We start from the raw sequence: 13261 nt of genomic DNA on the forward strand, positions 1-13261 counted from the left end.
ACTTATGATACATTAATTTTCGTAAAGATTTGAGACTCTGGATTTGTGCAAGGGAACTGAAAGGGTGTTGGTTAGTTGGTTTGTTGATTCTTTAACTAAAAAAAAATCCCACTAGAGATGCAAATTTGATCTGAGAGGAGTGGAAAAAGCACACATTGGCATTACAGAAATAATTGTGTTCTTTTAAGCTTTATGGCCCTATGTCTCCTCAGTATCAAGAATCTGTCATTTAAGAAGTATTTAGCTGCTCTTTTGAATAAGAGGTTCTTGCCATGCTGCACATATGTCTACACATTAAATAAACAGATTTAAAATAAATTCTGAGCTGTAAACTGAGTAATTATTACGATGGAGAGATAGAAGGCTTATATCTAAGAAACGAGGGTATGAAATTTTTAAAGTAACCTTTATAATTCCACATCCTTAAATACTAAGCACGTCTATCCTAAAACAAAACAAAACAAGTCCCCAGTACCTTGGCATGATGCAAATCCACTCCATACATAGAGAGCCTCTTAGCATTTTCTAGGAATTGGGAATCCGCCTGTGCTGGAGTCAAGCCCCTAAAATCATTGAATAAGCCTTGAGTTTACGGACAAAAGAACTGAGAATTAACACTGAGCAGCATCCTAGAATTCACACACATAGAAAACCCTTAGTTTGTAAGGTATGAATAGCATTTTTGCCCTAAAGGGAAAATTGTTTTCTAAAAGCATATTATATTCCGTTAGTAGAGATTTCCACCTTCACTCTTTGAAAATATTTTAGCTGTATATTGCTTAAACTAATTCACATGCTCAGATAAAATATTTTCTCCAAATTTCTTGTCTGAGATCTTAGTGAAGCTACTGTTTTCAAACTGAAATTTTTATAAACACTAAAGAGGTCCTAGTTACATAGCAGAAGATCGCCAAAGTAGCAAAAACATCAGCTTAGCACCTTTACGCGTATTCTGAAAAGAACTGACAAACATGACAAAGCATAATGATTTCCTTTAATCCCACTGTATCTGACACACCTGTGTGTTTTGTGGAGCTCAGCTACTTTCTCTTCCAATTCTTGAGTTTGATTGGGTGCAAACTGGAATTCACTGATGTAGTCACTGCGGTGCTCTGCTAGGTCATGATCACCCAGCTCAGCCTGCAAGGTATATGAACCAAGGAGGGCGTGAGTCACAAAAGAACATGGCAGCCGGCCAGAAACAATGTCCTGACGGAGCTGTAGGCACAAGAAATATCTGCAAAACAAAGGAAAGGGGAAAAAAAAACAAGAACCGAGAAAGTGTTACCAATGGCACGTCTGAGACACACAGCAGCATTTATTGAGATACATGTGATAATATAAGCATATTTTAAAATGTCAATGCATCAATAATTTGCTACACCTTATGCTATTTGAGCATTATTGCTACACAATAAATTTAACTTCCATTTTTAAGAGCCAGTATTACTTGCATAAATAACTCCAGACTTCCAGTATAACAAAAGCTGATTGAGGAACTCCATTTCACATTCCAGCCTGCAGGTATCCGAGCTTAAAAAATAAAAACCTGGGTATTTCCATAGAAGTTATCCTTTGCTTCAAATTTTAACCTTACATCCCTTGTGGTTCATGAGAGAATCAAGTTATGTAATACAAAAGAAAGACTTTTTAGTACGGAACACAACTGTCTTCCTTAAACCATCTATATATTAGAATTTAATATCTCAGGTACTGCACACAGTGTCCTACCAAATTTAACAAGTTACCCTAGCATACATTTTTAAATGTAAATAAAAAAAGGTTTTATGAGTCACTCTTAACATGTCAGGAATTTAACTTTCAGCTATAACCATAAAAATGCTTTTATCAGTTGAATACACAACTGAAAAGTCAAGCAACTAGTTGAATATTTTCAAGAAAACAACATTTTAAATACACTGCATACTGAATGTATATTTGCAGTAGCCTATCAACTACATACATGTGTAGCTGTCTTACTTTGTGCAGAAGAATGATACGATATGCACATATACCCTGCCTCAGCAGCATCTGCTAACTCCAAACCCAAACATTTAGGTTTTCCATCACGCCTGAAAAAAAGTCCTTGCATTCTACTTGCTGCTTAGGTTAGTCTTGCAATCGTGCTTTTTAGATCCCTGGTATTGAGTGCATTTTAAGTACTTTCGATCTAAGAATTTAGGAGAATTATTTTTAGGTTTTATTATTTTTGTTGGTTTTGTTTAATGCGTAAGTATAAAACTGTTTTCACAACCTAGCTCAGATTATTACCCAATATCTTGGATCCTTTGAGTTTCACTCTTTACACCCACGCCCCCCCATCCTGATTTGCTATATAATAAAGCAGCAAAATCATATCCCCCTTTTATCATTAAATTCTTCTCAGGTTTCTTCCATAAGTTTATTTTCCCGTTTCAACCCCGATCGAAAAAGCAGTTGGTACAAGAACATCTGTAGTGTTCCACAGTAATAGCCAAACCCATTACAGCATCCAGAAACTGAAGAAGAAATTTGACATGGTCTTCAAATTAGACTAACAGTAACTTTTAAGTTCAAAATAAGGAGCTATACATACCTAGTGATATCTTCAGTCAACTGTGAAGGATCAGGAGGATAAAACTTCACATTAAAGGTGAATAGCCAAGGTAATCCTAAACATGGAAAATGTCTGTTAATCTCAGACAAGTTGAAACACGCAGAGGAAGAACCTTACTGCAAAATCTTAGGCAATCATAAAACTTAAACCACTAAAATCTTGAAAGGTTTTAACCCTTTTTTTTTTTTTACAGTATATTAGTAAAAATCATACATTATTTTCATTATCAGGTTTTAAAGAATGCTTTACAATAAGTTACATAAATATCAGAAGTTTTTAATTGAGACCTACCAATAAGATATTACGTGTTCAAAGACACTAGCATTGAATTTGTGCTTATTTCCAATTCCTCTAAGGCAAACAGTCCTCCCATTAGTTTGAGAGACTGTACAACAACTCTGAAGATGAGATGTCAAAATCAAGTTTTTTAATTAAAATAATTAAAATACAGTCTCAGTATATTAATCTACATCAGTATTGTAATACTATGTGCAAGAGGAATATATTCATTGGAAAGTACTAATAACTTGACAAAACGTATAACTTCTCTAATTCAAACAGATTCTAAGCACAATGCAGATATAACAGAAAACCCCAAAACAGGAAAAAGATGTAACTGTTTGGTGTTGCATGCTGCTTGAAAGCAAATGCAGTTAAGCTTTATCATATTTTGCCAAACATAATGAAAGTAATATTATAATGTCCATGTGCTGAAACTTAAATAATTCAAAATATTATCAAAACAAGTAGGTAGTTTTTTTCATCTTCCGCTTGCCCCTTTTCTCCTAATACAAATATTGTGGTGAAAGACTTTACCAAATATTTTTGCTAAAAAGGTAATCATTTTATAAAGCTTTTTAATGATGAGTTTTGGACAGTAAACAACTTGAAAATTCTGTCCTACACAGATAAAATAAACATTTTTTTCAAAATTTTTGTTATTTAACAATAACAAAATCCCCAAGACTGAGATGCTATTTCCAACATTATGCTACCAAAGAGTGCTGATATTTTTGTTTAATGTTATTTTCTTTAATAAATCCCCACCTTAAAATTCTGCAGGTATTAAAGGTAAAGTGCTCTGCACCAAAATTTCTAAGGTCCTTCAACATTTCAAAAAATTCAGCTTTTGAGACATGACTATTTACGGGAGCACTTCAATTTCTGTTTAAATGTGAACCTCATTCTCCATCTAGCTGCTAAATCAGTATTTCCTTTTGAGACCTCAGGGTTTTAGCACATCTTAGGACTTACAGTCATCAGTTATTTCTTAGAACGATGACAACTTCTGACAAAACAAAGGCAGAACTGCTTAGATGAGAAAGCCTGGTTTATTGGCTTTATACACAGGACCAATTTGTGGAAAAACGTGCCTCATTGCATCAACTACTGCAATCTAGTGCACGACACAATTAAGAGAAAAATAGCTTTAGAAGTGTCTAATAGTAATTAATACACATAACAGGAACAAACAGAATTAAAGCTGGGATAGATTTAGCACACCTTCCATCATTTATCTCCCAGGGAATTCACATCACTTAATGAAAAGCTGCTAGTATTGAGTAAGCCAAATTGATGAAGAGAAACAATTGGCCAAAAAGCCTACACAACAAGCGTTCAGGGAGACGTGTCATGTTAAGAAGGCTGTAGGGCAGGGAGACAGATGAAGGATGTATCCTTCTACACAGGTACTTAACCCATCTTCAAGCTTTCCTGGTATGAAACTGCAGTGAAACTAGTCACAAATGAATTCCTGCCTAAACCTGTATCTCTTTCTTGACAGCATTTTCACAAGTAGCTTTCAGAAAGCACTGTAGCCAGAAGACCAAGAACCCCTTTGAAAGCGATGGGGAATCTATATTCTTCACAAAAAGCTAAAAAGAGCATAAATCCTCTGAATCTATAGGCTACGTGAAAAATTTCAGTGTCTACTTGTACTAATTCTCATAGCTAATTCATAGAAAAAAAATACTGTAGTTGACTCTCTACTAAATATTTTCTGGACAGTTTGTAACTTTCTATGTTGCCTGAAAGTGTGTTTATCATCTCCTGAATATAGACTAACAAGGATATTACAATGCGCACAACCTATATTTATACTTCTCACTACAGCATACTGTGTATAGCCACATAATGGATACATACAAACATAATTGTCTTCACACAATAATGCACACTATTACTGGAGCTTTGAATTGGTGGTCAAGGCAAAAAAAACCCCAAACAACTGATATTTAAAATTATATTTACCATTTTGTCCTTGATAAGGCTGTCTGTTTTGATGTTTAATAATATGGACTATAGAAATGCTAAGAATTTTTCTACCCAGCTTGTTACCTCAAAAATGCTTCTGCAGCAACTTTAGGCACATTCTTAGAGAAAAAGAATGCAATATAACCAATCAGCTAGAAGCATACAAATTAACATGATTCATCCCATTCAAACTGAGAAATCAGGGAGGCTTGGTTTTTTTTTTTTCTCTCCAGTGAAGGATTTTTCTAGCTTTTACTGATGATACCTCTGTCTCTCAAATAACATTTTTTGCTTACTGCAGGACTAGGACACACACTGCTCACAGACATGTGAAAAGTGCCATCAAATTAAGAAAGTAACTTCAACAATTTTGCTCAACTTGCCTTCAAGAAAATTAAAGAAATGAGATCTATATCCAGTTTGCACATTCAAAATATGAAAAAGAAACCCCAGAGTCCAGCCAGGCCTAGTTGGACTAACAAGAATCAGCTCACAAACTCGGACATCTCCAAACTGCAAAATCATTCTTTATAATTAGTAGACATACAGAAGCTTTCCTCCAGGACAGCTCTTCCCTGGCACAGGTACTTATTTCTCTTCAACTATAAGCTAGACTTCAACATAATCAACTCAGACTGACATTAGCCACAACTTCTACAGATACAGTTATTCATATAAAGGATGGATATGAAATACTGATCATATTTTCGTGACTGAGCTTAACTGTCTTGTTAGCATTAAAATCAGCCAGCCAGAGCCATACATTTAAACTGCTAACTTAGCACTTCAAATACATGCTGCAAGTTTAAATGCTTTGGTTCACTGTGTTGCAAAATTCTAAACTTGTAATTCTCAGAACTGTACTTATGAATATATCAACATTTGGTCTACTGTGTAATTTGAAAAGATACTTATTTAACCATATCATTATCCTTCCATATTATTCTCTTTCCTGAGTAGTTAAAATGTATAAGCTGCATTGCAAAACATACCATAGAGCCAAGGTAAAAAAATCCATTTCAGCTCCCTGATGTTCCCAAAACTACTTTAATTGTTGGCTAACTATGTCTCAAAGAATCATAGAATGGTTTGGGTTGGAAGGGAACCTTGAAGATCATCCAGTTACAGCCTCCCTGCCATAGGCAGAGACACCTCCCACCAGACCAGGCTGCTCAAGACCCCATTCAATCTGGCCTTGAACACCTCCAGGGATGGGGCATTCACAGCTTCCCTGGGCAACCTGTTCCAGTGCCTCACCACTCTCAGGGTAAAGAATTTCTTCTGAATGTCTAACCTGAATCTCCCTCTTTACAATTTAAAGCCATTCTCCCCTTGTCCTATCACTACATGGCCTTGTTAGAAGTCCCTCCTCAGCTTTCCTGCAGGCTCCATTCAGATACTGGAAGGTCGCTGTAAGATGTCCTCAGAGCCTCCTTTTCTTCAGGCTGAACCACCCCAACTCTCTCTGCTTTGGCTTACAGTAGAGGTCCTCTGATCATCTTTGTAGCCCTCCTCTCGACCCATTCCAACAGTTCCATATCGTTCTTATGTTGGGGATTCCAGAACTGGACTCAATACTCCAGATAGGGGTCTCTCCAGAGTGGAGCAGAGAGGGAGGATCACCTCCCTTGATTCAGGATTCTTCTGATGCAGCCCCAGGATACAGTTGGCTCTCTGGGCTGTGAACACACATATCCAGCTCATGTCGAGCTTCTTGTCCACCAACATCCCTAAGTCCTTCTCAGCAGGGCTACTCTCAATCATGTAGTCCCCCACCCTGTACTGAAACCAAGGACTGCCCCGACCCAGGTGCAGGACCCTTGTACTTAGCTCTGTATTCCATTTGGCTGTTTAAGTTCCCCAGTCTGATTGGCTAGAGGCCCATGAACAAAAAGATGTTAAGAACAGTCTCAACAAGAACAAGGAGCAAGGTTTGAACTCAAAGCCCAAGACTCGCCACCAGCTGCTCTACCTATTGCAATATTTCATCTGTTTTGATTCAATTCCATAAAATTAGAGTACTTCCTTCCTCAACCCCCTGAATAAATAAACTGAACCAAGTTACAAGCAAATTAAGTTTTTTGTCTTCACTCCACAATTAATCACTCCTTTCTAAAAAGAAAATAACTTTTCTATCACCATAACCATTACCTTTTTTGAGGCGAATTGGTACTTTCATTCAACCTCAGTTACCTAAGACAACACTGACTCCCATCTATAGCCAATGCAAAGAGTGGAAAAAAGCATTTGCCAAGGCTGGTTTAGCTCCCCTTTCAGGCAGTCATTTTAGAATGCACTCACCCACCTCCTGAAAGTACCCATTCCTACAGAAAACAAAGGCTATTACCTTAAGTGGACACAGTTAACCTACATCAGATCAGAAAAATCATATTCTAGGTACAGTGATGAACCTTCTAGAATCTTTATGGCTAAACAAGCATTCTCCTGACAAAAGGCAATAATATAACTTTACATTTAACTTGAGTAGTAAAACCAGTTAAGTCCATCCTTTATCAGATGAGAATGCACAGACTGCACTCACTCCTACACCAGTGCATTCCACCTTCAGAACACTGGGATCCTCATTTCTTATAAAAAACCCCACAGAATATAATATGGAAGTTAGTCTATTTTGGCATGCAGAAGACTTGAAGTAGGTTTAATTGATATAATACCACTGATTTATGGAAAATGTGACTGTTGCCTTAAAATAGGAAATTACAAATAGTAAAGAAACCACCATTTATCATTGTAAATAACACTGCTGTTAACTACAAGTGCTCCCACTGGATCACATTCCCCAAAAGAGTTCAAACTCAGTTCCTTAACCAATTTAAATTCTTGTGATGTTGGAAGGGTAAATCTTACCAGCATCTCTTCGCCACTTACAATTACTGTCAGTCATAAAAGAATGCTTCTATCAAAATCAAAACAATATAAGACACCTGCATTGACCACAAATGAGTAAAGCAATGAGAATAATTTCAGTAAGGGCAAGAGCTGTTTAGCACTTTGAAGTGGCTACTTGTTTTGAGACACGTATACTCAAATTATTTCCTCAAATTTACTCTCCATTCACTCCCTTAACTACTACAAAAGGTACCTGGCTAGTGAAGAGTTTATACCCTTTTATGCAAAAAGAGTTAAGTAAATTATTCATTGTGTAGTGAGTATACGAAGTAGAAAGACTTCTCACAGATTTGATCTGAAAAGCATTGTAATGAGACATTCAAAGGTAATGCTCTCTATTCCATTTCCATTTTGGAAATGGAGATATCAATGTTGAGCTGATCGGGATTGGAAAAAGATACTTTTTCTGTAAGACCTGTTCTTTTTTATAGTTTCATATTCTGCTGGTGAGTCTTGGAAATTAGAAATTTCTATAGCAACAGCTATGACCATCTTTGCAACATGACATTCTCCATTCCATAACCCAAACATCAGCACGAAGTAGAAAAACATCTAGTGTTTCAGGATGCAGAGATCAACTATTAGTCATGTACAACACTTTTGAGGCAGCAGCCAGTATAAACATCAACTTATACAGCACAAGGAGGAGTGATTATTTCTCTCCTTGGATGGTGGACAGAAATAGAACCTTTGCTTTCTGTTCTAAGGCTGAATACATGATTATCAGATATAAATTCTTTTAATAGTATAAATATACAATTTAGTTGACATCCAGGCTAATAAGCTTATGAAGAATATTTCTGTGAGGAAATAAAAGCAGCATAACATCTGAATACAGAAGTACTTACTTCGAATTTGTCTTTTAATTTCTTTTGAAGAATCTAGCCAGTTCTGAAAAAAAAACAACAAACAAACCCAGTATTTAAAAATCATTTCAGACTGAAGATGGTGAAGGAATTTCATACACCACAGTTGAAGTTTGCATTGTTCGGGCATCTGTTCTAATTTAAAATCACCAGAATTCTAAAACTGAATTTGTGATTTGCTAGCAAGCCTCCCCACCCATGCACATAAATCAAAGTGTGTAATGCCACTGCCTTCATTGTTTTCTTATTTCTTTAGACTATTTATGCCCTGTAATTTTGCGAAGTGGATAGTCTTACAGTAGAGGTGGTCTAGAAAATACATTTGACAAATGCAATTTTCTTTCACACTCCTTTTACTGACATAAGCAGACTACATAATCTCTACATGTCGGTATTTACACAGCCATAGTTACTTAAAACAGGATTTCTCTTTAGCTCCAGAGACAAGTTATTCCCATTATTAGTGCTAGAGAATACACTTTTCAGTTCTGATAATACTCAAAAGTGTTTAGAAAAACCTAATCAAATTGATGCACTTGCTTTCTGACTTCCCTCATGCAATCTATTAAATGGTTCATAGCATTTCAGTTATTATTGATATATGCAAAGCGACTTTTTGACTGATCATCCAAAAAAATGTAACTTTGACAAGTGAAACTAACATCAGTAACACATTCATCAGTAACTCAGACAATCCTGTTCATGATTTTCCATAGATGTTAGAAAATAGAGAAACTAGAAAAATAAGCCTTTTAACTGCAGTTAAAGAATTTACTTTATACAGTGTTTAAACCTTTATTTCCCATGGCCAGATACACATATGCAAGCACATACATGGAATAAACACACAGGCATACGACCAGCCTGCCGGCAGGACTTAACACATTTCAAATACAGATGTGTGCAAAGTAGGGAAGAATTAGCAACTAACTTGTAAGGTCAAGCAAAACACTTGCATTTCCACAAACAACTGCACACATTAGAAACTTTTAAGTCAGAGAGGAACTCAGTGCCAGCATAGATATTGCTAAAGTCATATCTCTAGCAATGTTTCTTTCCTAACCAAGCCAAGTAGTGGATGTAATGTGACTTGCCTTCCAGTCTACAGAACCGAATGCCAGATGCAACAATTGTTTTCCCAATATCATATCCCTCAGTCTTTATTACAGGCTTTTCCACCCAAGGTCTAATTTATTTTAAGGATACAAAACATAATAGGCCACATTTTTATGGGTCTGTATGGATTAGGAGAATTTGGAACTACATGTTTTTGCACTAGCATAGATCCTTAATGTAGGCTACCTCTGCTGATAAAGGATGTGGCTATGAATACGACCCATAATACAAGTTCCCTGTTGTAAATGACCTTGATCCAGGTTGATTGTCACAAATGCAGCACGAATATATTAGAGAAGTACTGTTTACAAATTAAATGCAAAAAACATACAGATGTAATCAGAGAATAATTGCACATTTATTGCTTTAAGAACTCTGAAACCTCTACATTTCATAGCTACTATAATTCTTCCAGAGATACAGTCCATAATGCTGTTAAAGGAAGAGGTACAAAACACTCCCATGAAAGATTTGGATATCATTTATTCTGCTAAAGTCTGAAAAACTGCTCTCTGTTGGCAAAGTCTTGATATGGAAAGGCCTTGAAAGACAACAGAAGTCTTCAAATAATTTTAGTTGAGACTCACTTCAGCTACAATTCTTATTCTAGGTTTTCAGTTTTGGCATTAATTCCATTCTGAAAAGATACACAACTATTTTCTTCCAATCACAGAGATAACCAGAAGCAGTTTAAACCCTTACATTTTAGCTAAGGTACAGTATAAGGTAAATAAAGTAAATAAGTATAGAATATAGCACAATAGAAAAATAGGATTCATGAGTATGCTACTATCAGTGCTTTATCTTTTACCATTATAAAGTAGGAGAAAAGAGCAGACAATACAGAATATACTGCAAGGTGAGAAGAATAATCTTTTCTTTACAGAAGTTACAGTTCACTTTGGGATTTTCCGAACCTGGAGTACGCTTGCTAGAAGCAGACTTTGTCATCAACTTTTGCAACTGTTCTGCCAAATAAAATCTGATGCTTATATTCCACTTCTATGTATAATTACTGGGGTGGTTTTTTTTTTACATCTGTGCTTTTTGTTATGGATAAACCAAACACTGTTAAAAAAAAATCTACCTTAAAATAGAATATGCATAAGAGACAGATTTGTCTTTCAAAACAAAATACCAAGTGTATACACACTACCGTGCTCCAGTATGCAGAAATCTATCCGTTTAATTTGTGAACAGTAAGGTTATAGAAGAGACAAAGCAATGCATTGCCAAAGAACAACAAAATGTTCTCTACTACTACAGAAGTATTTTGTAGAAATCCAGAAAAGCAGCATTTCCAGCTGGTACCCAGAAGATAAGAGCAGAAGCTTTCTAACACTTCTGCAGACCAGTTATAGTGTGAAAGGAGCATTCATGAAGTTTTGAGGGTATAATGCAATGAAGTCACTGAACTAGACCAATAAATTTAACGTTTGCAAAACCAAAAAATAAATCATTATTGGGTAATTTGACCTAAATAGTTCTAATACATGTATTAAAGCTAACAAAAATCAGTCTGATTTGAAGACATAACTTGTGTTTCAGCTCAAAGAACACCCACAGAGAAAAGTTAATGGGACTCCTCCTCCAATGGTACCCCAGTGATGCATTAGGGAGCAGCTCTAATTCAAAGAGTGCCTGGCATTCAGTTTCCACACCCCGCAGCTGCCATAGAGTTCAACAGCTGGCTCATAAAGGGGTGGCTGTGATAAGTGCACAAGAATGAGAAAAACACATCATTCAGCATTTAGTACTGACTGGCCTGAAGGTCAGAGACTTGTGACATTTTAATCTAAAGAGGCAACAGTCTTAAGAGGGGAAAAAATGCATCAGAAAGAACCAGTACTGAGACAGAGAAGAATTCAAACTTGCTACAGAGGTGAACAAAAGTGAAGGCCCTAAAAACAGTCAAAGTTCCAAGTCCTCAGGCTTTCTTTGGCAGCTATCGCTGAACAAGACCGATCAGCCTCCCTCTCCTTTTCTATCTATTAATTAAATCCAAACGTAGAACTTTTTCCCTTTTTTTTTCTTTAAGAGAATGGAAAAAAAGTTGAGATCTAAAAATCTTAAGACAGAAGCACAGGATTCATCAAAAGCATACTACAAATATTTAACCTATTGAAAACAATTTGAACACTCTTCTTCCATGTATTAAAAATAAATCCTTTTAATAACAAAAATAAATGTTCAATCTTAGAGCACATTCTGTGCCACTATACAATTTCAAACTTACAAGAAAGAAGTAAGCAGAAGCTGAGGAAGAGGAACTCGGCACAAACCCCACACTTTTGCAGTATTAAGATACTGCAGTAGCTACACATCACATCAGTTTATACCATGTAACTGGTGTAAGACAGTACAGACTGCCCAACCCATAAAAGCTTACAGGCTTTTATGGTGGACTGTAAGCTTTTTATGTGACTGGTTCATGCTAAAGCCCATGTTTTCAAATTCTTTGCTGAAAACCTGGGTATTCCCACTCATCTGGCAATCACAACTGCATCAGAGGCATAGTAGCATCCATATAATGGCACTTTGGGTACAATCTAGTGTAATCAAAAGCTGGTAGTTCCTACAGTTCACCATAAATTAAGCTTAAGCCTGCAAGAGAAAGCAGGAGGTGGGAAATACATATCTGCTAGGGAAGACTTCTTTATCTTTCTCCAAATAACACTAATAACTCAGTGGTATGAGGACTATAAAATCCAACAACCGCAGTTTTTTCAGTCTTCACAACAAATCTGACTGGACCTCTCCAGAAGTTTAACTAAAAGCCTGCTGCTATCCATAATTTAGGTGACGAGCTGTCTATTCTTCTTTTGAAGACCGTGCTAGATTTACCCTGGATATGCAAATAATCAAAGCAGTGACCACATTATCCAGATAGTTAATTATCATCTCACTGCTTATATTTCTAGATAGTGATCACAGAACACTAGTTATTGCAGTTAAAAAGCAAAATCAAACGATCAGTTCTTACTAAAATGGCAGTAAACACAAAACAATAATGAAGAATGCAGTCATCATGTACATATATCCAAACTCCTAAAATATATATGAATTACATAACACAAAATCTGCTCTAATAACTTTGGAAATCAATTTAAAATTAAAAGCTCACAAATCATCAGCAATGGGCACACAGATAATCCCTGTTTAACAAGCAAACAAAGAAGAAAGAAGAAAAACAGAAGAAAAAGGACACTCATTGAAACTGGGAAATTTAGGTACAGTACCTTCTTTACCCTATCTACAACTAAACAATCCTTCCTTTTCCTTCTTAGACTTTGAAAGACATCTGAATGAATATTCTAAGGAATATAATAGTTCAACTCTGACAATCAATCTCTACTTCTCAGCTAAGTGACTAAAGTAGGCCCTCGGTATTTTCCTCAGCCTGAGAGTTTCAGAGAAAGCCAGAACTGGTAACAATATTTCAGTAATCATTCCTACCCATCCTTTGTGCCTCACAGGAGCTTAACTAGTTTGGACAAACAATTTCATTATTCAATGTGCC

At 36.1% G+C, this 13261-nt stretch overlaps 1 protein-coding gene across 22 annotated transcripts in view; it reads right to left on the reverse strand.

The window, feature by feature from the left end:
• The window catches only part of EPB41L2 (erythrocyte membrane protein band 4.1 like 2), a 117046-nt gene that overhangs the window by 33078 nt on the left and 70707 nt on the right, over positions 1-13261 (reverse strand). For all 22 annotated transcript variants that reach the window (XM_054061286.1, XM_054061279.1, XM_054061285.1 and 19 more), the window contains 4 exons: positions 8608-8650; positions 2576-2651; positions 1019-1237; positions 476-563 (listed from right to left, as the gene is read on the reverse strand). In XM_054061286.1, coding sequence (XP_053917261.1) covers positions 476-563; positions 1019-1237; positions 2576-2651; positions 8608-8650 — 426 coding nt within the window. The remainder of the gene's footprint in view (positions 1-475; positions 564-1018; positions 1238-2575; positions 2652-8607; positions 8651-13261) is intronic.

This window comes from Cuculus canorus, chromosome 3 (assembly GCF_017976375.1).
Source record: "Cuculus canorus isolate bCucCan1 chromosome 3, bCucCan1.pri, whole genome shotgun sequence".
In the NCBI taxonomy this organism is placed as follows: Eukaryota; Metazoa; Chordata; class Aves; order Cuculiformes; family Cuculidae; genus Cuculus; species Cuculus canorus.